Genomic DNA, 27,278 nt, shown 5'->3' with positions numbered 1-27,278 from the left:
CACTCTAGACTTCATAGATGATAGGCAGTGATCTAGCAACAATTTATATGGGCAAGAGACATCCTTAGGACTTTCTGAGATTGAAATGAAAAGAAGGATTCAGGCTACTGCAAAAGTGACACGTTCCCTTCTCAGCAAAGCTGCTTACTAAGATGCCATACCTGATAGTATTAAAAATGATAGGAGGCCAACAGAACGGTCATCTATATCAGGGGTCTCCAACCTGGCAACTTTACGACTTGTGGACTTCAACTCCCAAAATTCCTCAGCCAGCGCATGCTAGCTGAGGAATTCTGGGAGTTGAAGTCCACAAATCGTAAAGTTGCCAAGGTTGGAGACCTCTGATCTATATTGCTCCTCACAAAAGTCAACTGTCCCCAAACCAATTGTGAAACTGTTGAAATGAGTGAAGATAGTTGCTTTCAACAGTATTGAAAGTATTAGAGCCAAAACAAGCAAAAAAAAAGCTAAAAAATTAACAAAGGAATAAAGCAAGGCAATTACATTAGAGGATAATAAATGTCATATAAATAAAAGGCAATGGAATCAAATTTAATAATTTAGCAGTCATATCTAGAGCAACTCTAGAAGTTTTATTTATGTATTTTGTCGAATACATGTTAAATAATATATAAGCATGAATTGAATACATAAAATGAATACAATTAAAGGAAACATTAGGACAGGGACCGTAGGCATGCTGGTGCCCCTTACAGATCTCTTAGGAACGGGGTGAGGTCAACAGTAGACAGTCTTAGGTTAAAGTTTTGGAGATTTGGGGATGGGACTACAGAGTCAGGTAGTGCATTCCAGGCATTAACAACTCTGTTACTGAAGTCATATTTTCTTCAATCGAGATTGGAGCAGTTCACTTTAAGTTTGAATCTATTGTGTGCTCGTGTATTGTTGTGGTTGAAGCTGAAGTAGTCATTGACAGGACACTATACATAAAAGAAATGGGCATTTCCCCCACACACAGAAAATGTGGAATTCACACAATTAAAAAAGCAAATTACCAAAAGAGAATTAATCCTTCCATAGGTTTGTTCAACTTTCTATACAATATCATACAACATCAATTGTGTTGTAAATGTTGTACCTTGATGAACATATCTTTTCTTTTATGTACACTGAGAGCATATGCACCAAGACAAATTCCTTGTGTGTCCAATCACACTTGGCCAATAAAATTCTATTCTATTCTATTCTTCAATGATATAATTGCATGACTAAGACATAAAAGGCTGCAAAGAATAAACCTTAATGTTCCCAGTGCAACTGCTCTTATGTCCATGAATAAGTATGAGGACATGGGGCTAGTTCACAATAAACCCTAACCTTTAAAAAAAATTCTACCGATTACAGCAACTCGTTGAGGAGACCAATCATTTGAAGAGAAGGGGGAAAAATCTTTTAAGTCTTAATTTCAGGTGGGCAGTCTCTGTCTATTGGAAAGAAAAAGAAGAAGAGCTTCATGTTATAAGTGAGAATACATCCTCCTTCCTCATCCTACTCACGCAGGTTTTCATCAGGAAAGGAAGAAAGAAAATGTTTATCTTTAGATTTTAGGTTATAGGTAAAAACAATTAATCACAGAAAGAGGAAGTGCTTTAGCAGGGAAATGTTCAATTGAAAACAAACATAGATTGCACAAGGAGAAAAAAATTAAAATTACCCCTTTAAGTGCCAGATTAGAAGTAAATGCACTCAATTCAAAAAGATGAAATTGATAAAGGAGAATATTTCTAGCTCAGGGTGAAATGAGGGGCCTTTGCAGAGGTGGGTTTCAGCAGGTTCTGACCAGTTCTGGAGAACCGGTAGCGGAAATTTTGAGTACTTTGCAAAACCGGTAAATACCACCTCTGGCTGGCCCCGCTCCCATCTCTTCTCTGCCTCCCGATTCCCAGCTGATTGGGAGGAAATGGGGATTTTGCAGTATCCTTCCCCTGCCATGCCTACCAAGCCAAACCCACCAAGCCACACCCACAGACTGGTAGTAAATAAAATTGAAACCCACCACTGGGCCCTTGGTGCCTCTGAGCTTGGTTGTTTACTTGCAGACATTTCATTGCCCAGATTTGGTAACATCATCAGTGCCAGTAAAGAGTGGGGTTTGCTCTCAATTTATATTCTAATGACATGCCCTGTCAGTGTTGAGGGGAGTGGTTTTGGAGATTCTTCGATTGGGCTAATTACAGTTAACTTCTTTGGAAGTTCCTTGATTGGGATATTATTTAATTCTTGTTGTTGGTCTGATAAAATTATGAAAGATGAAATTATTTCAGTTTGCAATTTTTGATTATCAACATAAATTGTTAAAAAAGAGAGTGTGTGTCCATGTTTGAGCTCCTGGTAAGAAATCTTGTCTGGCAGCACACTTGAGTTATCTGCTAAAACTAGGAAACTGACAAACAGCAACTGGGAACTGTAGTCACCCAAAGTCCAGAAGGACATCAGGTGTTAAGAGCAGTCATAGGCAGAAACGTCAGAACATAGACAGGCTGTAGAAAAACCCTCTTTCCCGTAAACAGGAGGTGGCTGGGACAATTATTATTTCCTGAGTTTACTTGCCTCTTCTATATTTCACCTCTTTGCTGGAGAATAGAGATTAAGCATACTTTGAACTTGTTTGGTTTCATTCAGTGTACTCATTCATAACATGTTTTGCTTGTTTCTGATCTTAGATAGAGAAGTGCTATCAGATAAACTCCAAGGCTTCTCTTTTTCTTTTTGATTTGGTGATTCATAGGAAAGCCTTTGAAATGTAGACTTTGGTCTAACATCTTGTTTACAGACAAGTATAATTATTCAATAGGCAGATTATATTAATTTCTGGCCAAGAATGCTGTCTGTGAGGCACTTTATTAATCATATTTATAAACTTCAATCAACTCATAGCTTTTCTCAAGTCATATGAAAATATTTGAGGTGCAAATTCTGGTTCTTGGATGGATTTTGTTAAAAGTTGCTCGTTTGGATTATTTGGGATACAAGGATAAAAAAACACAGAAGGCTCCAGTTAGAGTTCAGATGTGATGTTCCATTGGAGGTGTTATGATTTAATACAATCATTCTTCATTCTTCAAGTCAGTTGTAATTTACTGTAGTGGTCTTATCTATTCATAAATATACTAGCATCTAGAAATCTGTGTCAAAAAATGAAGAAAAAATTCCTTTTAAAAAATTATCTACTTTGTGTGACAATGTTCATGATACTTAAGAACCTTGATTGCTCCCGTCCTTCATTTCTCTTTTAAAGACTGTTCCTATCAATTCTTCTTCAATATCTTGTGTTATTTGTTTGAGATGTTTCTATTGTCCATAGCAGTATCCACTGTATCCCAGTCAGAGCAAGATATGGCTGCTATTTGCTTTGGGGGATAATCAATAATTTGGGAAAGGTGACTTAAATCCTAATAAGATCTTCAAACAGGCATTTCAGCCAAGTCATTCTCACCTCTGCATCTTTCTTATTTATGATAAATGAAACAGCAAGAAAGGTTATCCACTGTTGTTTGATAGCAATCTGAGTCAATCATGAAGACAGCAAAATACTACAATGCATAAAACTCTGCTGCTTGTGGGTGATGAGAATTGTAGCCCAACACAAGGCTAGATGGGGAAACATGCAAATTATCAATAAAATTGATGGGTGGGTCTAACTCAGCAAGATAGATTTATTAAGGCTCTGCAACTGCCACACAATCTTAGGGTTGGAAAACATTTGGGTTTAAGGAATTTTATAATGTTTTTTCCACCATAGTGCAATCCAAACACCCCCTTTCCTTCAAATTCTCTAGTTTTTATGACCAATCATAACTGAGTGAGAATATTAAAATGGTATTCACTCAACTACTTATTGCTTCACTCAAAACTTTTGTTCCAGAGAGTAATTTTCATACTGACAAAGGCTGGTCATCCAAAGCTATCTCTATCATCTTAATAAGTGCTGCAGAGCAACCAGCCACACAACACATTGACACATGGTAAACTCAATGGCAACTTCTTGAAAACCCAAATCTGTCCATCAGAAGTCCAGTTGCTTCATACTTTCACAATATGACTACTAGCTCATCCATTCTAGACTCAGGGCTTTAATCAAAATTTAATTTGAAATGGGGTCAAGCTTTGCATTCATGATAGGAACAATATATCTCCAAGTATGTCCAGAGTCCATTTTCTTCCAGACTTAGGAAACATAACTCGCTCAAATATAGTTGGAATTTAAAGCTCTTAAATCAGCAACTTTTACAATTGTGGGCAAACCTGGACTCTCATATCAATTTTTTTCTTCCATTCAATCATGTTTAATTTTCAGAGAATGGCTGGACAAGTCCTTGCAGTTTTCTTCTGAAAGCTTTCAAAAGTATTTTGTCATTGGCTCCTTCCTAGGACTGAGAGAAAGTGATTGGCCCAAGGTAATACAGCTACACACATTCACACTTACACACACACACACACACACACAGAAGACAAAAGCAAAACCTTCAGATCCTAGTCCCGTGATGGTGAACATATGGAACGAGTGCCAGAAGTGACATGCAGCGCACTCTCTGTGAGCATGCAAGCCGTCGCCCCAGTTCAGCTCCGCTGCACATGCGCATGCGCCTCCCGCCAGCCAGCTGGTCTTCGGATCTCTGCCGTGCATATGCGGGAGGCTTGGAGGTGCAGGGGTCCCATGCACACATGGACAGGGGGCAGGGGGCATGCGATGGGCACATGCGCATTCATGGGGGCAGGGCGCATAAATGATGCCTACGTGCACATTGTATTTTCGGGCTTCAGGTGCATGCACTTAGGGCACTTGGTCTGGAAAAGGTTAGCCATCACTGTCCTAGTGATAATTTTAGAATTTTAGAATTTTAGAATTATCGGCCAATTTAAATTAGTCTTTTATAGCTGGTTTTAATTTTTGTATCATTTTTTTATTTGGCTGTAAACCGCCCTGAGTCCTTCGGGAGAACGGCGGTATAAAAAACTAAATAATAAATTAATAAATAAATAGTCTACTGAAAATATTTAGCCATTATTCACTCTACCCAATATTAAAGTTAACCAAGAATACAAATGGCGCACAACTTCCATGATTTTTATTCAGTAAAGACCAACTCACTCAAATTTCTGTTTCCCAGCCCAGCCCCTAGCAGAGAGTAAAAATAGTAAGAAATTATTAACAATAATAGCATGCTTGGGCTCCTGATTTTTTCTCATTGGCAGAAGCTGCAAATTTAATTCAGAAAGCATCATAAAACCTTCTTTCTATCTAAATTTCCTAAACTAAATTTGTTATTATTTTTCCACAAATCTCTGTATCATGCCTATAATCCTACTTTCTATGCACACATACAGAGAGACATATAGAAGCAGGAGACAAATAGGAGTGCAAATTAGAGTAGGAAAATTACATGAGGATTTAAAGTTAAACAACCCAATCCTCCTTGTTGCATTTCAACAAAATCTGGACTTGGACCATTGTGAATAAACACTTCTCTGCTCTGAATTAAAGCAATTTGCAGAGTCTTGTGGCACTGGCGATTCTCATTTTGTTTCTTCAATACCTGAGTAGAAAAATAGAATGGATGCTAATAAATGCATTGGAGTTTTCCTCTCATTTCCAAGTTACTACATTATTTTAATATTTATGCATGTTTGTAGGTATTGCATAAACCACATTGACCTTGGAACAAGTTTCAACATTCCCATTTCCTCTCAAGGCAATAAAACTTACAAAACAGGTTTCAGTGCTGTGACTGCAAGAGAGAAATCACTTTTGGGCGGGAACATATCTGAGTCTTATTGCTTGAGGAAGCATACCTAAAAGCAGCAGTTCCTATAAAGAAGATGAAGAAACTTTCTTTAGCACTTCCATAAGGAAGACAGCATCAAAACAAGCCATGGAAATTGGAATTTTGAGTTAATTTTCTCCCTAGGAACAGGGGGATATCTAGAAGTAAAACCAGAAATAAAACAAAATTGTTGGTGGTGACTTTTCTTCATCTCGACATCTTCATTGTGGAATCGCAAAGATTTATAAAGTCAAGACAGCATCTCAAGCTCAGAATATCCCTCTGACAAGGGAACACCAAGGATTGTGGTGCTTTATCCCTCAGCTCTAGAGGCATGAGTTGGTTCTCAAAAAGCCTTGGGAATTCCCAAGGGAGCACCGGGCAACTGAAAAATCGACTGGAAGATCTGAAAAAACCCTGGAAGAAAGAAGCCAGCCCTTCAGTGCTACAGCATAGTGAGACCGCCAGACTAGCTGTGGATGCCTTTCTGGAGCAAGGAGAAGCTGGCTATCTGCAAGTCATCGCTAAAGAAAAAGAACTACCCTTCCTCTCCACAATGGACATGGCTTACATGAGCCAGCACATCCAAAGCATCCCAGGATCTCCAAAGAAGGGGCTGGAAGCTGGATTCTCAAGAACTGACAGCATGGACAGGGAATCTCTCCTCTCTGAGGTGACATCTGGGACATACTTCCCATTAATGTCAGATATTGATCCCCCTCAACTGGAGCTCGGTTGGCCAATGATGCCTTCTGTCACAGTGCTCAACCGAACAGAAGTCAGCTTGTATTTCCAAAGGGACAAAGCAAACAATGTGAAAGAATTACTTCGATCTCTAATAAGCAAGGCCAAGACAGTAAGTAGAACATTTTAAGGCATTTAAAAAGAGGAGATAAAGCCAATCGGTATGGTTTTCAAAATATGTAAAAAAATTAGAACTATTGGTTCCCATTTTTTTTTTAAATTCTTACTCTGCATATACCTTTAATGTATTAGTTGATGGATTTATTTTTGTTATGTTTGTATGAGTTTTATATTTAACAAATGGTATATATGCAAAAAGAAATGAGCTATGCAGATGACTCTTTGTTCCTTTGTTCTTTGACTCTTAGTTTCCTGAGCTATGTTGGAACGTGTTCGCAATAACAAATGAGCAGAACTGGACGCTTTTTATTTTGAAGACTGCTCAAAGAAGTTTAGGAACAGAACAATGTTTGATGGCCCAATGATGCATGTTATTTGTTAAAATGTAATCATAGCAGCTTTGGAATTTATACTTCACAGTTACAGAGCAAAGGAGTCTGAGCATGTCCTGGCTATCTTATGCAAAGATCAGAGGAGTAATATGCTCTTTGTTTTAGAACCAGAATTTCCATATTGTGTTAAACTGTGAGGAAAATGCTTACAACTGCATTATTTAAAGTAGATATAGCCCTTAGGTGGTAGATAAAAATATTCCATAGACACACCTAGTTATTATTCAATTTGGCAGCCTTTGCTATAGTCAGCTGAGGCTTAAAGAAGTATTTTGAAGGAGTTCTTTGATGAGTAATAAATGTAGAAAACATTACATACAATGTGACTTTTCCAGGGAATGTCTATGAATTAGTTGTAGATTTCTTTTGTTTGTTTTCCAAGATATTTCCTTCAAAATCCAAATAGATTCCCCACTTTGGCATACTATATAGAACATACACACATATATGTTCTATAAGTGTGTGTGTGGTTTTTGTTTTTTTTTAGTTCAACTATATTCAATTTCCAGGGACTACCTGGACTAAGTCCCTGCAATTTTTTTTCAAAAGTTTTTCAGAAGTGGCTTGCCATTGCCTCTTTTCCACAACTGAGAGGAAATGATCCAGCTGGCTTTGTTCTTAAGGTGGGACTAGAACTCACGGTCTCCCAGTTTCTAGCCAGATGTCTTAACCATTACACCAAACTGGTATAGATTTGTATAGAAATCATCCCAAAATATTCCTGTGTGAGTGTGCACTTCCACTCAAAACCTCTTTGGAAGGGAGACAGCTACATAAAAACAAATATTCCAGACTTTATTTATTTGTGTCCCTATTGAAATTACTTAATGGAAAATAGTATCTCTTACTATTTGAGATTTGTGAGATTTGTGAGATCTACTATGTGAGATTTGAATTTTAAATAGATTTTCATTGTCAATGTTGGAAGACTTTGGGTAGTTAGCATAGTTAGTCTACTCAACAAAATTAGTTTAAAATAAAAATAATGAATAATATTTGAGGCTAATACTATACATTACAACAAAGTCTGAGAATACTGCATAAAATAAGTGGGAATTATTATTTTTAAAAATATAATTGTTTTGCAAATGGTTTTTCCTTAGAAATTCTGAATAATTCAAAATCAGATGGAAGAAAAGATGGAAGAAAAATCCCCAATGGAAGGACATAGGGATTTTATTTTTTAAGGCTTTCTGTATAAAAGAGACATTTAGAATATCTTTCTCCTATCCATTACTCCTACAAATTTATCTCAAATACACAGGATAAGAATTGGGGGGGGGGGGTGTAACCGGTCTGACAGAAATGTTGGTCAAAACAAAGCAGAATGAATGCCAATGCCAAAACCAGTAAACTTGATGGATTAAATAACTATAGGATTCTCTTTCTTAGCTAAATCTAGGCTGCTCTGTACATTCTTTCAGAGAGGGTGTGATTCCCACAGGCAGTGAGCAGGCAGGATGCCTCCTGAAAGTTGAAGTGCTCCCAAATTTTTGGTCTGGAGAAAGCACTGCAATCCAAATTTTTCTCCAGGATGTTTTGGCACAGATGGTAAATGGGCTGCTATAGTTTAATTAGGTATGATAGTGATTATACTTTCTAAATGTAAACCATCTTCAGTCTTGGTAGGTGGAAGAGAAAGGCATGAATGAATGGTTATATAAACAGGGCTTCATCAGTTTGAGGTGGAGACTGTTCTCTGATTGATAAAAAGTCTAAAATCAAATTTTCAGAGCAGGAATTTGTAACTTTTTGGATACAGTGGGCACGTGCGTTGTTTTTTTGACAACATGGCACAGGAAAGTCTTACAAAATAAGAGGCATAAAAGACATGGATGATGTCAAAATATTCATTTACCAGCAGGTAAACACTGAAGTTTTACTAGCTTTTGCCACTCCCACTAATCCAAATAGGCTCTCTCCCACTTCATTTCACTCCAAGTTTTTGTGGAGGGAGGTGGATAGGCATCTTCCAAACAAGTCATTTGGTTTTTATAAGATGCCTCTGGAGTCAGTGTGAAATACAGAGACATGTTTAAAGTAAGAACAATGTTTGAGATGGACACTCTGTTTTATAGAATGCTGATTTAATTAAAACAATTTCAAAAACCCATAAATAGGTCAAGAAGTGTAAGCAACCCCAAGTAGGATTATTATGGGCTACAGTGGTGTTCAGGCATGCCATGTTAGAAGCCCAAGAGTAAAAAAATAGCCCACATTTTTCTTTGAAAAGTAATTAAAAGAAGTTCTATCTGATTCGTGTATTTGGAGTGGATAACTGTAGATAATTTTAAATTGCAAGAGATACCACTTCTGAATGCTCCATCTACATTTGAAATTCCTTGCAAATAGAAAACAAATTTATGATAGGACAAAGTTAACCTAGCTTTTGTCCTCTGAACCATTTTCTTAGTTGATAAGATTTTTTTCAATATAGGAAAACATTTAAAATGACATGTAAGGAGAGCTCTCTGGACCTCAAGGCAAGACTCTCAAAATCAAGAATTTGCTAGTGGGCATCTGGATTTTTGCAGCTCAGACATGGTATATCTATTTCCTTTCCTCTAGTTTCTTTGCATTCCTGACCGTCTAATTAAGTCTGTGAAAGGTAAGGGGTAAGTAATGCTCTACCAGGGGAAACAGACAACTTCTTCTCCATCTTCACAATATTTATATCACTGTAATTTCTTCAAAAGGTTGCCACCATATTCTGCTACATTTGTAGCCAAGTTTTCCATCAATTCTTCCTGGAAATGTTTGTTTGTTTAACAATAACAATAACAACAGAGTTGGAAGGGACCTTGGAGGCCTTCTAGTTCAACCCCCTGCCCAGGCAGGAAACCCTGCACCATCTCAGACAGATGGTTATCCAACATTTTCTTAAAAATTTCCAGTGTTGGAGCATTCACAACTTCTGCAGGCAAGTCGTTCCACTTATTAATTGTTCTAACTGTCAGAAAATTTCTCCTTAGTTCTAAGTTGCTTCTTTCCTTGATCAGTTTCCACCCATTGCTTCTTGTTCTACCCTCAGGTGCTTTGGAGAACAGCCCGACTCCCACTTCTCTGTGGCAGCCCCTGAGATATTGGAACACTGCTATCATGTCTCCCCTAGTCCTTCTTTTTATTAAACTAGACATACCCAGTTCCTGCAATCGTTCTTCATATGTTTTAGCCTCCAGTCCCCTAATCATCTTTGTTGCTCTTCTCTGCACTCTTTCTAGAGTCTCAGCATCTTTTTTACATCGTGGTGACCAAAATTGAATGCAGTATTCCAAGTGTGGCCTTACCAAGGCATTATAAAGTGGCACTAATACTTCACGTGATCTTGATTCTATCCCTCTGTTTATGCAGCCCAGAACTGTGTTGGCTTTTTTAGCAGCAGCTGCACACTGCTGGCTCATATCTAAATGGTTGTCCACTAGGACTCCAAGATCCCTCTCACAGGTACTACTATTGAGCAAGGTACCACATATACGGTACCTGTGCATTTTGGGTTTTTTGCCTAAATGTAGAACCTTACTTTTTTCACTGTTGAATTTCATTTTGTTAGATAGCGCCCAATGTTCAAGTCTGTCAAGATCCTTTTGTATCTTGAGCCTATCTTCTGGAGTGTTGGCTATTCCTGCCAGCTTGGTGTCATCTGCAAATTTGATGAGTTCCCCATCTATCCGCTCGTCCAAGTCATTGATGAAGATGTTGAAGAGTACTGGGCCTAAAACAGAGCCTTGGGGTACTCCACTGCATACTTCCCTCCATGTGGATGTAGTTCCGTTGAGGACTACACGATGAGTGCGGTTGGTCAGCCAGTTATGAATCCATCTGGTGGTGGTGCTGTCTACCACCACAGATACTGTTTGTTTGTTTGTTTATTTATTTATTTTGTCACACAGTATATATAAGCATAAGCATGAAATAATTGTACAATATATAAGCATATATACGAGTATGAGTATGTAATGACTATATTAATTGGATATAACGAAAGGAAACAATAGGACAGGAATCTGTCAGAAGAGAAAGCAGCAGGAAAATGTAGAAAGAGTAGAAGGAGTAGGTGCTAGTTAGTACATACACTTCATGGTAATCAAGATTTATAATAGAGACTAATTACTTTGTTCCTTCCTGGAATGCTGTTATCTGGAATATCATCATTATAAAACGTTAATGGACATGGAAAGCAATTCTGGAACAAATCTACCAGTCTATAATATGCAAAGTGTCTTACATCATGCATATGCAGGGGGAAGTGTCACTAGATTATAGCTTCTCATAATTCTGTATGACAGAAAAGATATATATTGTAAAAGCTCAGTAACTCTGGAATGCAATCATTTGCCCATAGCTTTCTCTGGATTCTCCATAAAAACAGAGTGAAAAAAAGAAAAAGATTCAGAAATAATAACTACTGAGGAAGCACTATGGAACAGAGTTTCAAAACTGATTTTTATGTGCTATTTTTGCCCTTGTTTTATTAAAGGAAACTGATAGTGCAATTCTATGCATATTTACTCAGAAAAAGCCTTGATTAAAGTTTTACAAAATTACAGCCAGAAGCACTTAAAAAGGGACTTACATGGATATTTGGGTTGCTTAATAGGGCAGATCCACTGATCATGTTTTGACAATGTCTTCTGTTCTACTTCTCCACTTTACCCCAACCTACCAAAAAATTGTGCAGGTGATTGCAATTGTGATGGATCAATTCACAGATATGGAAATACTCAGTGATCTGATAGAAGCTTCAAACAAACGTCATGTTCCTGTTTATCTGATCCTTGATGAAAAAAACCTAAAGGAGTTTACAGAAATGTGCAATAAAATGGAGGTCACCATGGATGACTTTCTGGTATGTTTTCAATCAGCTTTAGTTTTTTGTTTTTTAACTTAATGTCAATATTAAAATATGATGTAGTGGAACATGAAAATGAAGAAAAAAGACAGTTTTAATTCTGCTTTTATTTTAATCATTCTCATCACTCGTATGAACACGGGTTGGTTTGTTCAGCTAAAGGCAATAATTAAAATCAAAGGGCAACAACAACAAAAACAACAACAGCAGCAGCAGTATAAGGTCTTCTTTCCTTCCTAGGGTCCTTGATAAAACCTTGACTGTTTGGGGATCTATAACGATTCTCACATCAAACAGCAGTTCCAGGATACTTTCTGAAGCATATTTACCCCTTTTCTGTTAAGTGGTATGATATCAGTATTACATTTTTATTGGATGATTGAGGGTTTAGTTTTAATCTATTTTCCATGTAAAGCAACATGGCTGAACCATAAGGTGCAACTGGATGGCAAGTAGAAATTTTAACTATTTATTTTCAAAGAATTATGTGCTGATAGATATCATATGTCCAACCTTTGCCTTTCACATACTCACTGAACAAACAAAAGCCCAGAGCAAAACAGTGCCTGAAGTTAATATATGAACCTTATTTACTGAAAAAAGCAGCCCACAATCACAATTGTCCATATTTTTAGCCTTGTGCTTCAGTATACAGGAGATGGAAAAACTGTACATTGCTTTCATCCAATTATTTTAATTGATTGGCTGAGGCAAAATTAAAGATCACACAGACGCATTTGCTTAAATCCAGACTTGCCACCTTTATAAGGTATATTACAAATGGAGTGAAGTTTACTTCTGATGCTCAACAAAATTGAGAGAAAGATGCCTTAGGCATAAGACTGTATTCAAACAGACCAGGAGGATCTACAGGTGTATGTCTTGTGTGTGTGTGCATTAAAAGAGTCAAAATAGCTGTCACTTCCATTTACCCTAGCTACTCTAGTTGTTGTTGTTGCTGTTGTTGCTGTTTAAAAAGGCAAAGAGAATGTGTGTGCATTGACATTTTTACCTGAGAGTGAAAATGATTGGCATTTGCAAATGGAAGATCAATTAATTTTGTTATTAGGGTACTGTATTTTGCAAATTATTTTAATCAACTATAGTTGTTTTGCGCACACACACACACACACAGCTCTCATACATGTGTTTGCAGGAGAAAAAGAATTTCTGGGATTGTTTTTCTGGAGTATAAACTTAGGTTGGGAAGCGAAGTATTACTTTGGATTTGGATTTACCATATATTGCATATTTGTTCAACCTGTTTTTAGTTCAGCAAGAGTTATGTTCAGTTCATGGATATCTTCTTTTTGGGTAACTATAGCATTTTCAATGTGAGTATAAGCATTAACTACTAACTACAGGTAGTCCTTGTTTACAACAATTATTTAGTGACTATTACAACAGCGCTGAAAAAAGTGATTTATGACCATTTTTCACACTTTTGATCACGTGACCCAGGGTCACATGATCAAAATTCAAAAGCTTGACAATGATTCATATTTATGATGGTTGCAGGGCCCTAGGGTCACATGATTCTCTTTTGCAACCTTCTGACAAGCAAAGTCAGTGGGGACGTCAGATTCATTTAACAACTGAATTACTATTTATTTATTTATTTATTTATTTTGTCACAACAATATATGTAACTATCATACAGAAAGGTTATATAGTATATAAAGGTATAGAAGAAAAGAAAAACAATAGGACAGGAACGGTAGGCACGTTTGTGCGCTTATGCACACCCCTTATGGTCCTCTTAGGAATGGGGTGAGGTCAATAGTAGAAAGTTTTTGGTTAAAGCTTTTAGGATTATGAGAAGAGACCACAGAGTCAGGTAAAGTATTCCAAGCACTGATGATTCTGTTACAGAAGTCATATTTTCTGCAATCTAGATTAAAGCGGTTGACATTAAGTTTAAATCTATTGGTTGCTCTTGTATTATTGCAACTAACTTAACAACTACAATGATTCACTTAACAACTGTGGCAAGAAAATCATAAAATGGCAGGGGCAAAATTCAATTGTCTCACTTAACAACACAATTGGGCTCAATTATGGTCATAATTAAAGGACTAACTATATTCTACAAGAGCATCTTATTCCATCACCCCAACCCCTGCCATTTGGAACTTACTGTCATTTTGTCTGTTTTCAGTAATTTTCCATTCTTCCAGAGCAACTGCAGCTTTCAAATATTGAAATAAGGGCTGGAAATTACTGAAATGATACTGGTTTGTAATTTTCCATCATCAGAGACTGAGCAGTCTACTGCGTGCCCACCAACCTAGTACTTAGTGCTTTCCAAATATGCTATGCTACCTAGTTTTATTTTTCTTATTTTTTAAATTAAAAATAATGGGGAAGCACGCATGCTGCAAAATGAAATACCATCTTGAGCATAACCTGAATTTCCAATAATATATCGAGGGGTCTCCTCTCCCCTCCCCCCCCACAACTTTCTTAGGAAATAAAATCAGGGGATGCTCAATTTTCCTTCTGATAAATGGACATTTTGTGATTGGCTGCATCACCTCGTAACAACCATTTTGTGAGAGAGAGCATATCAAACTTGCAAAATTCAAAATTCTGTCCACTGCTCCCAATACATTAACTAATAAAACACCAAGCAAATCAATTGCTGGTCATGCCATTTGCAGTAGTTATATTTGATATACTTAATTTAGACTGCAATTTTATATCCTTTAAAATTTACAAGAGATTTCTGAAAAGAAATTATAAAACTGGGGTTAAAACTGATAGAATTAATGAAGCATATGTGCTGGATTTTACAATATTTTTTTAAACATTTAATGATTTAGGTATGTTTTGCAACCATTAATTCCAAGATTCAGATTCACTCATAGGGTTACAGTATATATAAGCTCTGCACAGAAAGTCAGCAGTATCTGTTTTGAATCTTTCTTATGCTTTTCTTCTTATTTTAGAATATGCGCATACGATCTGTAAGTGGAGATATATACTATAGTAAAGCTGGTAAGAAGCTTACAGGACAAGCCCTTGAGAAATTTGTGTTGATAGACTGTGAACAAGTCCTTGCAGGGACTTACAGGTGAGACATAACAAGTATACTTCAGAATCATGTCATTTGCAAAGGGCATTGTCTGTTTGTCTAGAGATTTCTGGGACTAATATGTCCTAACTCAGAGTGATTGCAGGGTATGGTTAAAAAAAAGGCAAGATGCCAGAGTTTCTATTGCACAGTTACAGCTAGCAACTTGATTTTTTTAACCATGCCTTTTCGACACCCTTGACTAAACGAATGTAGCAACTTATTCAAATTATTATTTAAATTACTTCTATTTAAAATTATAGTGCTTTGTATCCTTCTTACGGGTCAGGTGTCTAAGGTTGTTCTAGTGCGACACAAAACTGTATCTTCCATTTCAGTGGAAGGAAAATGAAATTTGCAATGTACAAAAACATCATATTAAAACATATATAAAACAAGTTCAGTTCTTTTAAAGAATTTTTTAAAAATGTGTCTCCTAAAACAAGAGTTTAGGATTCCAATTTGAAAAACATTCTAACTCCTACCCCAGCCCCACAGTCTAATACGTTTCAGAGATTCTGAATTTTCATAATTTTCTAGTCAACTGAAGGTTGTGGAAGCGGAAATCTCAACAGTTGGAAAGAACATCCTTAGGGAAAAGTATTCTAGGATAAAAGCCTATTAAGTGCTATGGCATTTCCTCCCCAAAAACAAGCACAGGAACACATGGTAATATTGCAAATATATATATATTCTTAAAGTGAAATAAATCCTAGGGAATTTTGATCCCCCTAATTATTATATTACATGTTTGACTTGTACTAGCTCCAAGGAATGGAGATCAGCATATAGAGAGTCCTTGCTTAATCGCCCTAATTGGGACCGGAATGTTTATTGCTAAGCAAACAATTATTAGGCAAAATATCACATGACTGCACTGCTTAGAGTTTAAGTACTCCTGATTGTCATTATTAGGCCAGGACCGCATGGTCATTAGGCCAGGACATCATGCTTCTTCTGCCGTGCTATGCTCACCTTCCTTCAACTCTAACCCACCTAAATATCTCTTCTTTTGGCTGCCCTGCACTCTGCCCACCCACATCACCCTACACTCCATTGCCCTTGCTACCCCCAGCTGATCTTGGCTCTCTTCCTCCTCCCAGTACTGATAAGGTACTCTTGGTCTGGCCCTTTGTGAGGCAGCTGCTGGCTTCCCGAAGCTGCATGTGGCCTTCTTGGAGGCCTCAAGAAAGCCATGTGTGACCAGCTGCTGCTCACAAAGGGCCAGGTTGGGCATGCTTCACTAGCAGCAGCAGGAAGAAGTGAAAAATCAGCTGGAATGACAAGGAGTGGCAGAGGCAGTGGAGGGCAAGACAGTCAAAAAGCAGAGATGGTGAGGAGTGATAGGTGCGTGGGTAGAGTTGAAAAGTGCCATGTGGTTGTAAATAAGGGTGGGCTGCCAAAACTCTGAATTCTGACCATGTGACCGTAGGGGTGCTGCAACGGCTTTGAGGACCAGTTATAAATATCATTCATTCAAGATCATCACAAATTCAAATGGTCATTGAACAAATGGTTGTTGTGAGGACTACCTATATACAACTTCCTATCTTAAAAAGAAGCCTGTGCAACACACTAAGTTGAGAAGTAACTCAGGATCTCCCCAATTTATTTCCAAGTAAATACATATAAGGCCACAATGACCCAAACTTTCACATAAAAATACATCCTGGTTGACTCACATCAAGTCATTATATATGTTTTTTTATTTAATATTCATATATTTATTTTAAAAAAATTAATATGGCTGCCTATCTTATATAGATGATAATCCTAGGTGGCTCATAGCAACATTCTATAACAAAAAAATAAACCCACAAACCTTGCAAAAGATGTAACATTTCCCACCAAAATGCTGCAGCATCCCAAGCTAAAAATGGGTGGGGGGTTGTCCACATTTCATGGGGAAGCTTTTAAAAAGGGCTGGGGTAGCCATGGAGAAGGTGTGTCTCCAAGGTCCTACCGGATGATGGCATTTAAGGAATGGCACTTGGAACATGCCCACCTTATCTCATCTGGTAGAACAGGCATATCCCTCCAAAGAGGATCAACCCTGTAAATAATTTACAGGGCTATTCATCTAATGAATGGGGTCCTGGGCAGTCAACGGAAGTGAGAGCATAGTACATAGTCCAAATCAATTTTAAAAAAATCAAGTTAAGGCCCCTATAAAAAGCTCATTGCCAGCATGTTGCACACCTGCATGCCAGAGTTTTATTAACAATTGGCCCCAGTGCTTGGTGAGAAGTCTTCCCTCCTTTAGAAAACCAACAGAGTTGAAGCTATGCATATATTTTTTGGGGACAGCATGACAAAGAAGTCATGCTTCCTAAAACTCTGCTTCACTGATAGGACCTGGAGCCTCTCTCCTCTTTCAGATCTGGTGGGATTGGGGAAATCATTGGGGATAGGTTGTTCTACAGGGGTATCAAACTGGTGGCCCATGGTCTGGATTCATCACACACAGGCCATACCTACCCCAGCTCTGCAAAGCGAAAAAACATTGTGATATACAGTGGTGGGATTCAGCCAGTTCGCACCACTTTGGGACCAGTTGTTAACTTTCTGAGCAGTTTGGCAAACTGGTTATTGGAAGAAATCATTAGGGCAGAGAACCGGTTGTTAAATTACTTGAATCCCGCCACTGGTGATATAACATGTGATGGCAATGTGATACTGCGAGTTTGATACCCATGTTTTATAAGTAACCCAGCACCATACCATGTAGGACTTTAAAAGTAACAACCAGCATTTTGAATTATATAGGGAAGCCTACTGGGAGTCACTGCTGCTCACATAGCAGCAGTACTAGATTGGTGTACTGTGATGCATCCAATACACTACATTTTGGACCAGCTGCAGCTTCCAAATGCTCTTCAAGGGCAGCCCCATATATAGTGTGTTGCAATAGTCCAACTGTGAGATGACTAAGATGCAAGTGATCATGAGCAGTGCCTCCTCACCTCAGATTAGCACACTAGACATATTTGTTTGAAAGCTCTCCTGGTCTAGCTACCACCTGTTCCAGGAAAATCCCTGGATCATGAACCAACACGGCCTGGGAAAGTGACCTCACCCAGTCAGTACATTTACTTTCAAGTACCCTTCCCCCGCAAGAAATGATACAGCAAAGCAGCACAATATTCATTTTACACATTGTACTAGTTAACCTTCAGTTGTTTTTGCCTTAGTTGGCAAACCTTTGACTACATTTTGAAAGGAAATGTTTTTTTCTTTGCAACTACTTCCTTGATTGATAATGTACAGTCTTTCTTCCACCTGAACAATCTACACTTGACTCACCAACACAAATATTTAATAGCAGCTTTACCTTTGTCCTCCCTCTTTACTTACAGAAAGCCTGCCAACTCCATGCCATGTTAACCTATTATGCCATCTCAAAGTATCTTAGTATATGCACTATATCATCCCAAAATGTCAGCTTAAAAAAATTCCAGTAGGAAGTTGACTATGGTTATATAATTTGGCACTCTGCTATCAAGGAATTTGGGGATTAGATATCACTGATAATTTGATTAAAAATACCCCACCAAGGGTTATATTTTCTGAGATTAATGAAATTGTTTTTCTGTACCATTTTTAAATGCTCAAGAATTTCTCTCAACGGTGTCATTTTGTAACTCTTCTCTAAATGAGTTCCAATCACACTGGGTGGCTACAGATCTCCTCTTCTTGAGCCATAAGTATGACCTTGGAAATCTATAATTAACTTGCAACCCCAATTCCTTATAGTTCTTATGAGTCTGTCATTTAAATGTTTATCTATATCAATTTAACCATAATAACTTCTTTGCATAATATTATCTTCATTTATTGCCTAACATAGTATAAACATACATATACACTAATCTAAGATTTTGACCATCAAACTGTTCCACTTATTATTTTCTCAATGCTTTAAAATAGTAATGGTACACTGTTGTATTGCAGCAATAGTGTTCAAGATATTCTGATAAAGATATTTAAAATAGTATTGTTGTAAATGAATATTATTGTCTAATGAATTTTCAATATTTTAAATGTGCACAATTTAATTATATGTTGATGTTTCACGTTGTCCCTGAATTATTTTCATTACAGTTTTACATGGCTCTGCAGCCAGGTGCATACCTGTTTAGTGATGCACTTCAAAGGAAAAATTGTTGATGATTTTGACAGAGAGTTCCGATGTATATATGCTGAATCTAGATCAGTGAATCAACTTGGAATCCCCACTGCTGAAAATTCCACACCTCCTCCTTACAAGACCATGCAGAAATTTGAGCCCATTTTAAAACATATTCAACGGAATGAGTATGAATCCATCAGTCCGTCAAGTACCCTTTCAAATTCCAGTGTTGTGACCATCAAGAAATCACCATATCATAACCAATCAATTCCCAATGTAATCTGTGAAAAGAAGGAATTAACTCCAGGTGAAACAAGAAAGCCCATTTCACGCTTAATGGGACATAATGACTTGAGATACCAGCCCAGGGAGTTGCTAGACTCTAACTTTAGTCTATTAGATAAATTAAAGCTTCCACTCAATGATGCTTCTAATTTATTGAAGCTTAAGACATCTTTGCTATCAGTATCTTCGCCAATATTGGATAACAACATAGGAAATGGACATCTTCCTGAGAATATGGGAACAAAAGATAGCAAGAAGTTCCTTTATACTCAACCAGTTGAAAATGCAAGCAAACTACACAAGGATGACAAACCAGTAACTCATGGATACAACAAATTAGAATTCACTAACAATCCTATTAAATCTGTAAATTATGAGATGAAGGGCACAGTTCCTAGATTCCTTGAAGCCTCTGAGGATATGCCAATGGAGAACAACAGCAACATAAATAGGGTTGAAAAAAGGATGACTCTTGGTCACAGCAAATTGGATTTGATTACCAACTATAACAAATCAAAATCAAAAGCTGTTCATAGTCGATTTGAAATGTAATCTAACAAAAATATTTCAAATATGGAATGAAATTATGATAATACATCAGATTTAGCTCAAAAATATTGGGAAAGTTTAAAGAAGCTTAATAAAGCCTGAAAAATAATCATATACCTGTAAAAGAGATTTAAGATTGTTATGTTTACATCTAATTTGAAAGGACATGCATTTTGAACATTGAAAACATTGTCTGGTAGTTTTGCCTCACAGAAATAATGAGGATTCTTCATAATTCAGAATTCCTGAAATACTGGAGAGGCATGTTTAGAACAAGGCTATTTCTCAATTTAATAACTCTGGGGAGAGAGAGGAACTATGTACCAATTTAAACAATTTGATGATTATCAATATGTAAATAAAATTGGATATATAATGTATAGTAGAACAATTTGATTTAAAGGGTTGGTAGAGAGTTTACAATGCATCTCTTTGATAAAAGCATATATCTTAATTGCCCAATGTGGATTATTCTGCAATTCTGTTTAAGACAGAACTACAGAAATCCCTTTACCGAAGTAGCAGAAAATAAAGAATTGCAGAAATCATATTACATAATTCCTAACTTCCTTTTAATATTGCTGCTCATTCAATTGATCATCATACACAATACAGCCATCCAAATTACAGTCACCCTGACATAGAAAAAAAAACCCTCTCAGTTTTTTCCTTCTGTTGCAAACATGACAGAAATAGGAAAAGACAAGTAAAATGCAACTCTTAGTTTAAATATCAGAACATTAACTCTATGAAATGAATAAATCTAATCTCTTTGTTTCAGCAAAAAATCTGCAAAAGTGTTTTGGCAGATACAGAAAAAAAGAAATGTCAGTAATATTGCAATGATTGCATTGTATCACGATAAATACTAAGAATAATATTAATTTACTTTTGTCTTAAAATTTTCTTTACAAACTGCAAAACTAAGATGCATTGTATTAATTCTGTTCATATGTTGTATGTTTTAAATACATTAATATATAACATTGTAATTCAAAGTAGTCAATCAGATTTAATAATGGGTTTATACAATCAAAGCTGAGCTCAATTTATTTCCACTATAAGTTACTTCAGAAGAAGCCATTTTCTGTCCAGCCAAAGTGGTGTTCTTGTAAGTCCTCTGAACTCAAAGACAGTGTTCTTTGAATGCTTAAGTATATGTCAGCAATTAAACATTTTAATAATTGATTTTACTTTGTATGGAAGAACGAATTGTCACCATTGACATTTGTTATTTCTGAAAATCAAGATTTAATATGCTTCCTGAGGGAGTTTATTTTAACCTAGATTTTTGAGATTTCATGAAGAAATCACCAGGAAAGTTATGATTGTTTTAATAATAAATATAACATTGTTTTAATTTCAAAAACTGGTAGTTCTGTTAATAGCAATTTAATGTATAAATGCCTTAAGGGCTCTTTCTTTTTTCTTCTCTCTTGCTCTTTTTGTCTCTTTCTCTCTTTAATCATAACTTTGACAATGTATAATCTGATGGTGCTTTTGAAATAAACAGTATTCTATGTAATTTGCTTAACTATCATCTACTAAATAAAGTATAGTAGTCATATGCAAATAATATAGGCTATATAATATAAATAACTCCATCTGGGACAACTCAGTTTTGAGGTAACCGAGCCAGTCCCAAGTCCACATAAAGTGAGGAGGGTTGGGTATAAGGTTAGCACTCCTACCCATAAAACTAAAAACTGCTAAAGAAACTGCAAGCAAACAAAGTCTATAGCAGTGGTTCCCAACCAGTGTGCCGCGGCACTAAGGGGTGCCGTGAGATCTTTTGAGGGTGCCGGGAACTTTTGAGCTACGGAGATTTTAAATATCTATTTCCTTATAAGGGTGCCGGGAACTTTTGAAAGGCTTTCCAAGGGTGCCTCAAACAAGAAAAGGTTGTGCCTCAAACAAGAAAAGGTTGGGAACCACTGGTCTATAGTGATGATAGCGACTGTAATGACCATGATGATCAACAGCATGAAATGTTAAACCATGGCATGATTGGGATAAAGCTGAAAGGACATCAAATGATTGATTGTAGATTGATACTTAGGGCAAAATTTACAACACAAATTGCAACATGGAAAGTTTGATCTTTATATCAATGTGGGAAACTCTCATAAGTGCTATGCAATTTTAACAACTATGATCTTCATATTTTGAGCATTGAACAATACCAGGTAGATTGGGAGTGGTAGAGTTACCAAAGATGGGAAGATTTCTTGCCACAGTTGTTAAGGGAATCAATGAAATTAAGTTAGTAACATGGTTCCCCATTGACTTTGTTTGTCAGAAGGTCACAAAAGGTGATCACATGATCCTGGGAAACTGCAACCATCATTAATATGATCCAGTTGCTAAGTGTCTGAATTTTGATCATGTGAAAAACAGTCACTTTTTTCAATACCATTGTAACTTCGAACAATCAATAAATTAATGGTTGTAAGTTGAGAACTAGCTCTACTCTGTGGCAACTTCCAACTTGTGCTATTTCTTTCCAAATTTATTTATTTATTTGTCAAACACAACAATATATATAAGTATAAGCATGAAATAACCATACGAATTGGATACAACCAAAGGGAACATTAGGACAGGAACAATAGACACGCTGGTGCTCTTATGCACGCCCCTTACAGATCTCTTAGAAAGGGGTGAGGTCAACAGTAGATAGTCTTTGGTTAAAGCTTTGGGGATTTTGGGAAGAGACCACAGAATCAGGTAGTGCATTCCAGGCATTAACAACTCTGTTACTGAAGTCATATTTTCTACAATCAAGATTGGAGCAGTTCCCTTTAAGTTTACATCTATTGTATGCTCGTGTATTGTTGTGGTTGAAGCTGACAGGAAGGACATTTTAGCAGATGATTTTATGAGTTATACTCAGATCATGCCGAAGGCGGCAGAGTTCTAAATTTTCTAAACCCTAGATTTCAAGTCTGGTGGCATAAGGTATTTTGTTGTGATCAGAGGAGTGGAAAACTCTTCTTGTAAAATATTTCTGACATGCTCAATTGTATTAATGTCCGAAATGAGGTGTGGGTTCCAGACAGGTGAGCTGTAATCGAGAATTGGTCTAGCAAATGTTTTGTATGCTCTGGTTAGTAGTGTAATCTTTCTGGAGAAGAAGCTATGCAAGATTAGATTTACAACTCTTAAAGCCTTTTTGGCGATGTAGCTGCAGTGGGCTTTGGTACTTAGATCGTTTGATATGAAAACTCCAAGGTCTTTGATGGAGTGAGGGTCATCTACAAGGTAATGTCATTCAAAATTCATTTGTAAAAGCAAACCTGCCTCCCAAAACATAAATTTACAAGCAGGGTTCACATTGTGATAAGTAGGGATGTTATACCTGGGCTGTGAAACTCTAGATTAGTGTTTCTCAACCTTAGCAATTTTAAGGTATGTAGTTATAGGCAGATGCATACTTTTGATGCAGACTTTAAAGCATTGCACAGTCCTATTAAATTTGTGACTAGGAAATAATTATATTCATTATAACAATTTTAATTAAAGAGCATGAACTCAAAGCAAATTAGTCCACCCAATAATTTTTAGAGTATGACCTGATACACATCAGTCCACGTGCAGTTCTTGACTCAAAACAAGTTAGTTAAAAGTTGTAAAGCCTAAGACTATAGTCTTATTAGCATAAAATTAATCCACTCTTGAAATCAGCTTTTCTATATCTTAATGGTCCCGGTCCATTCTGTCCTTTTCCATTGTAACTTTTATCAGGAATGAGGTGATTTTTTATTTGCATACAGTGTAAACGTACTTCCACACAATAAATTTATCTATAGTTAGTCCCAATTAAGGGATCACAAAATCATAAAAAGGGAGATTTAGTCATTTAACCATTGCTTTAAGCTAGTGAGCTAAATAGTAGTTGGCTAGTGTGTACTTTAATGCATTATGCAAACACAACTTCAGTTGTACTATAAGAGGGTTTACAGTGAAAGTAATACAGTGGATTTCACAAGCCAAAAAACCAAAAACAAACAAACAAACACATTTTTCCCAACTACAGAGAGTACAGTTTCTGTTTGTAGCCCAGACCTATCTCCTTAGTTTGGCCAGGCAATGGCTTAGTTAGCACAACACATTTGAGCCACAACTAGTCAAGAAGATTTTAATAGGTGCATAATAGATGCATAAGAAGATCTTATGCAAACTCAGCAATTCAAATCCAGCAAATAGGTGTCATTCATTCAACGGATATTTCATTATTCTGTCACATTAGGTACAGCTCAGTAAATTCCCTTTCTGTTGAATGCAGGTCAAAAAAAGGCCCTATGTCTCATAGAGAGCTTTATATGCCCTCCTTTACATTGAACTACAATAGTATTTTTCAAACTTGTCAATTTTTAAGATGTGTGGATTTCAACTTCCAGAATTCCCCAGCCAGCAATTCTGGGAGTTGTAGTCCACACATCTTAAAGTTGCCAAGTTTGAAAACACTACAATGTCCACAAGTCATCCCTATCAGGTCTCTGGGATCTGTAATCCAAGATGTCTGGAGTACTTGGGTGGAGGGACAAAGGAGGGAGACTAACACAAATCAAACATGCTTATACAAGGCTTGCAGCAGGCAGCTCTTGCATTAGGCAGTGCTCTGATAGAGCAAGGGCCCATTCAGCCACTTTCTCAATGATTGGTATGAAGAGTCATGATGGAGACAGAAAATAATGATTTTTTATGAACGATTTCTTTAATATAATTAGTTCCAAGTTCATATTAGTATATTCTGTAATGATGAAGTTTCACTTCTGAAGCAGTACCTTAAGTTTTCATCAGAAACACAGGATTCACTCTTTGACCTAGCACCGTGATGGCGAACCTGTGGCACACATGCCAGAGGTGGCATGCAGAGCCCTCTCTGTGGCCACCTGCGCCGTCCAGCTGCTCTTCTGGTTTCCAGCATGCATGGTCTTCACAGGTGCCAGAGTGCCAGAAAACAGCCTGAAAATGGCCCGAAAAGCGGCCAAAAAACAGGCCATGCGCCAGAGCATTAGAAATCCAAAGACCAGCTGGTTGGTGCACACATGCCTGTTTTTTGGCTGTTTTCCAGGTGTTTTTTGGCTGTTTTTCGGAAAATGGCCCCAAAGCAGGTCTGAAAACAGCCAAAAAAACCCAAAAAAACAGGCATGTGTGCGCCGGCCAGCTGGTCTTCAGATTTCCAACACTCCGGTGCATATGTGCACACATGCACGTACATGCACACATGTTCTGGTTTGGGCACTGGGTGACAAAAAGGTTCACCTTCACTCATCTAGCATATAGTTCCCAGGTGGTGAGGCACTACCAACCAGAATACAAAAACATTTTCCTCTCTATTATATCCTGTTCCCTTCCCCACCTTACTGCTACTGCTGGTATCAGCAGTTCTCCTAGCAGAATTCTCTAAAAGACCATCTGCTTCTCCCATTAGAAAACCCCTGTCAGTTTTCTCACCAAGAGGCTATTCCAGAAGGACAGCAGCAGTGATGGCCACTGTGCATGTAAGGATCCAGCAGAGATTAATGGGGGCGGCAGTTTAGGAGAGCTGTGACTTCAAGCCAGTCTCTCTTTCTCTCTCAGCCCAGCCCATTTCACAGGGATGTGGGGAAAATAGGAAATACCACCTTGAGTTGGCATTTATTTATATTTGCCTTTAATTTATAAAGAACAAGTTGATGAACATACCTAATATTACACACACACACACACATTGACTAATACATAAATATAAATCAGTATATAGTGGTCTGGGCATATACATTTATTTTATACCGATCTCTCTTTGCTGCGTCACCTGCAAAGTCATGGAATCTATCATCAACCAATCCATTACCTCACACTTAGAAACTAACAACCTACTCTCCAATAAACTATTTGGTTTCAGGAAAAAATTATCATGTAACTTACAACTTCTCCACTGTAAAAACATATGGACTACAAATCTTGATCAAGGCAAATCAATAGATGCAATCTACATAGACTTCTGCAAAGCTTTTGACTCAGTAGTACACGATAAACTTCTCCTAAAACTAATATCCTATGGCATCTCAGGACCCCTTCACAAATGGATATCTGCTTTTCTGTCTAACAGACAACAAGTGGTCAAAATTGGCAATGCTTTATCAAATCCTGTTCCTGTCAAGAGTGGCGTTCCTCAAGGCAGCGTCCTTGGACCAACACTCTTTATACTATACATTAATGATCTTTGTGACCATATCTCAAGTAATTGTGTTCTCTTTGCTGACGATGTCAAACTATTTAACACCACAGACAATACTTCTATCATTCAAAACGACCTTGATCATCTAACCGCTTGGTCTAAAAATTGGCAGCTCCAAATTTCAACCAGCAAATGCTCAGTCTTACATATAGGAAAAAAGAACCCAAACACTAAGTACATACTAGATGGACATTACCTTACAGACGACCCCCCTCCCATTAAAGACCTTGGAGTTTTCATGCCAAATGATCTAAGTGCCAAAGCCCACTGCAACTACATAGCAAAAAAAGCTCTAAGAGTTGTAAACCTAATCTTGCGTAGCTTCTTTTCCAAAAACACCACACTACTAACCAGAGCATATAAAACATTTGCTAGACCAATTCTAGAATACAGCTCGCCTGTTTGAAACCCCCACCACATCTCTGACATCAATACAATTGAACGTGTCCAGAAATATTTTACAAGAAGAGTTCTCCACTCCTCTGAAAACAATAAAATACCTTATCCCACCAGACTTGAAATCCTAGGCTTAGAAAACTTGGAACTCCGTCGCCTTCGACAAGACCTAAGTTTAACTCACAGAATCATCTATTGTAATGTCCTTCCTGTCAAAGACTACTTCAGCTTTAATTGCAATAATACTAGAGCAACTAATAGATTTAAACTTAATGTCAACCGCTTTAATCTAGATTGCAGAAAATATGACTTCTGTAACAGAATCATCAGTGCTTGGAATACTTTACCTGACTCTGTGGTCTCTTCTCATAATCCTAAAAGCTTTAACCAAAAACTTTCTACTATTGACCTCACCCCATTCCTAAGAGGACCATAAGGGGCGTGCATAAGCGCACAAATGTGCCTACCATTCCTGTCCTATAGTTTTTCTTTTCTTCTTCCTATATATATATATGCTTATACCTCCTTATATTTACTCATATGTATTTATATACTATATAATCTTTTTGTATGATACCTACATATATCGTTGTGACAAAATAAATAAATAAAATAAATAAATAAATGCACACATATCTTTGTCTGTCTGTTGTTTCATATATATGTGTGTGTTTACTAAAAATGAGGGAGATGGGTGGTTAAAAAGTTGAACAAATAATATATGTAAAT

General features: G+C 37.1%; 1 protein-coding gene across 2 annotated transcripts; it reads left to right on the top strand.

The window, feature by feature from the left end:
• The first annotated feature begins 316 nt into the window (after positions 1–316).
• FAM83C (family with sequence similarity 83 member C) lies at positions 317–21,287 on the top strand. Of its 2 annotated transcripts, XM_058174488.1 has the most exons (5): positions 317–4,418; positions 5,656–6,642; positions 11,721–11,888; positions 14,840–14,964; positions 19,066–21,287. In XM_058174488.1, the coding sequence occupies exons 2-5, from the start codon at positions 6,121–6,123 to the stop codon at positions 19,928–19,930; spliced, it is 1,680 nt and encodes a 559-aa protein (XP_058030471.1). In that variant the 5' UTR covers positions 317–4,418; positions 5,656–6,120; the 3' UTR covers positions 19,931–21,287. The 2 variants fall into 2 exon arrangements, with proteins under 2 accessions (XP_058030471.1, XP_058030470.1); XM_058174487.1 differs by lacking the exon at positions 317–4,418 and having other exon boundaries at positions 4,881–6,642.
• Positions 21,288–27,278: the final 5,991 nt, after the last annotated feature.

The sequence above is a fragment of the Ahaetulla prasina genome, chromosome 3 (assembly GCF_028640845.1).
Source record: "Ahaetulla prasina isolate Xishuangbanna chromosome 3, ASM2864084v1, whole genome shotgun sequence".
Lineage (NCBI taxonomy): Eukaryota > Metazoa > Chordata > Lepidosauria > Squamata > Colubridae > Ahaetulla > Ahaetulla prasina.
This window is presented reverse-complemented; position numbering and strand designations above follow the sequence as displayed.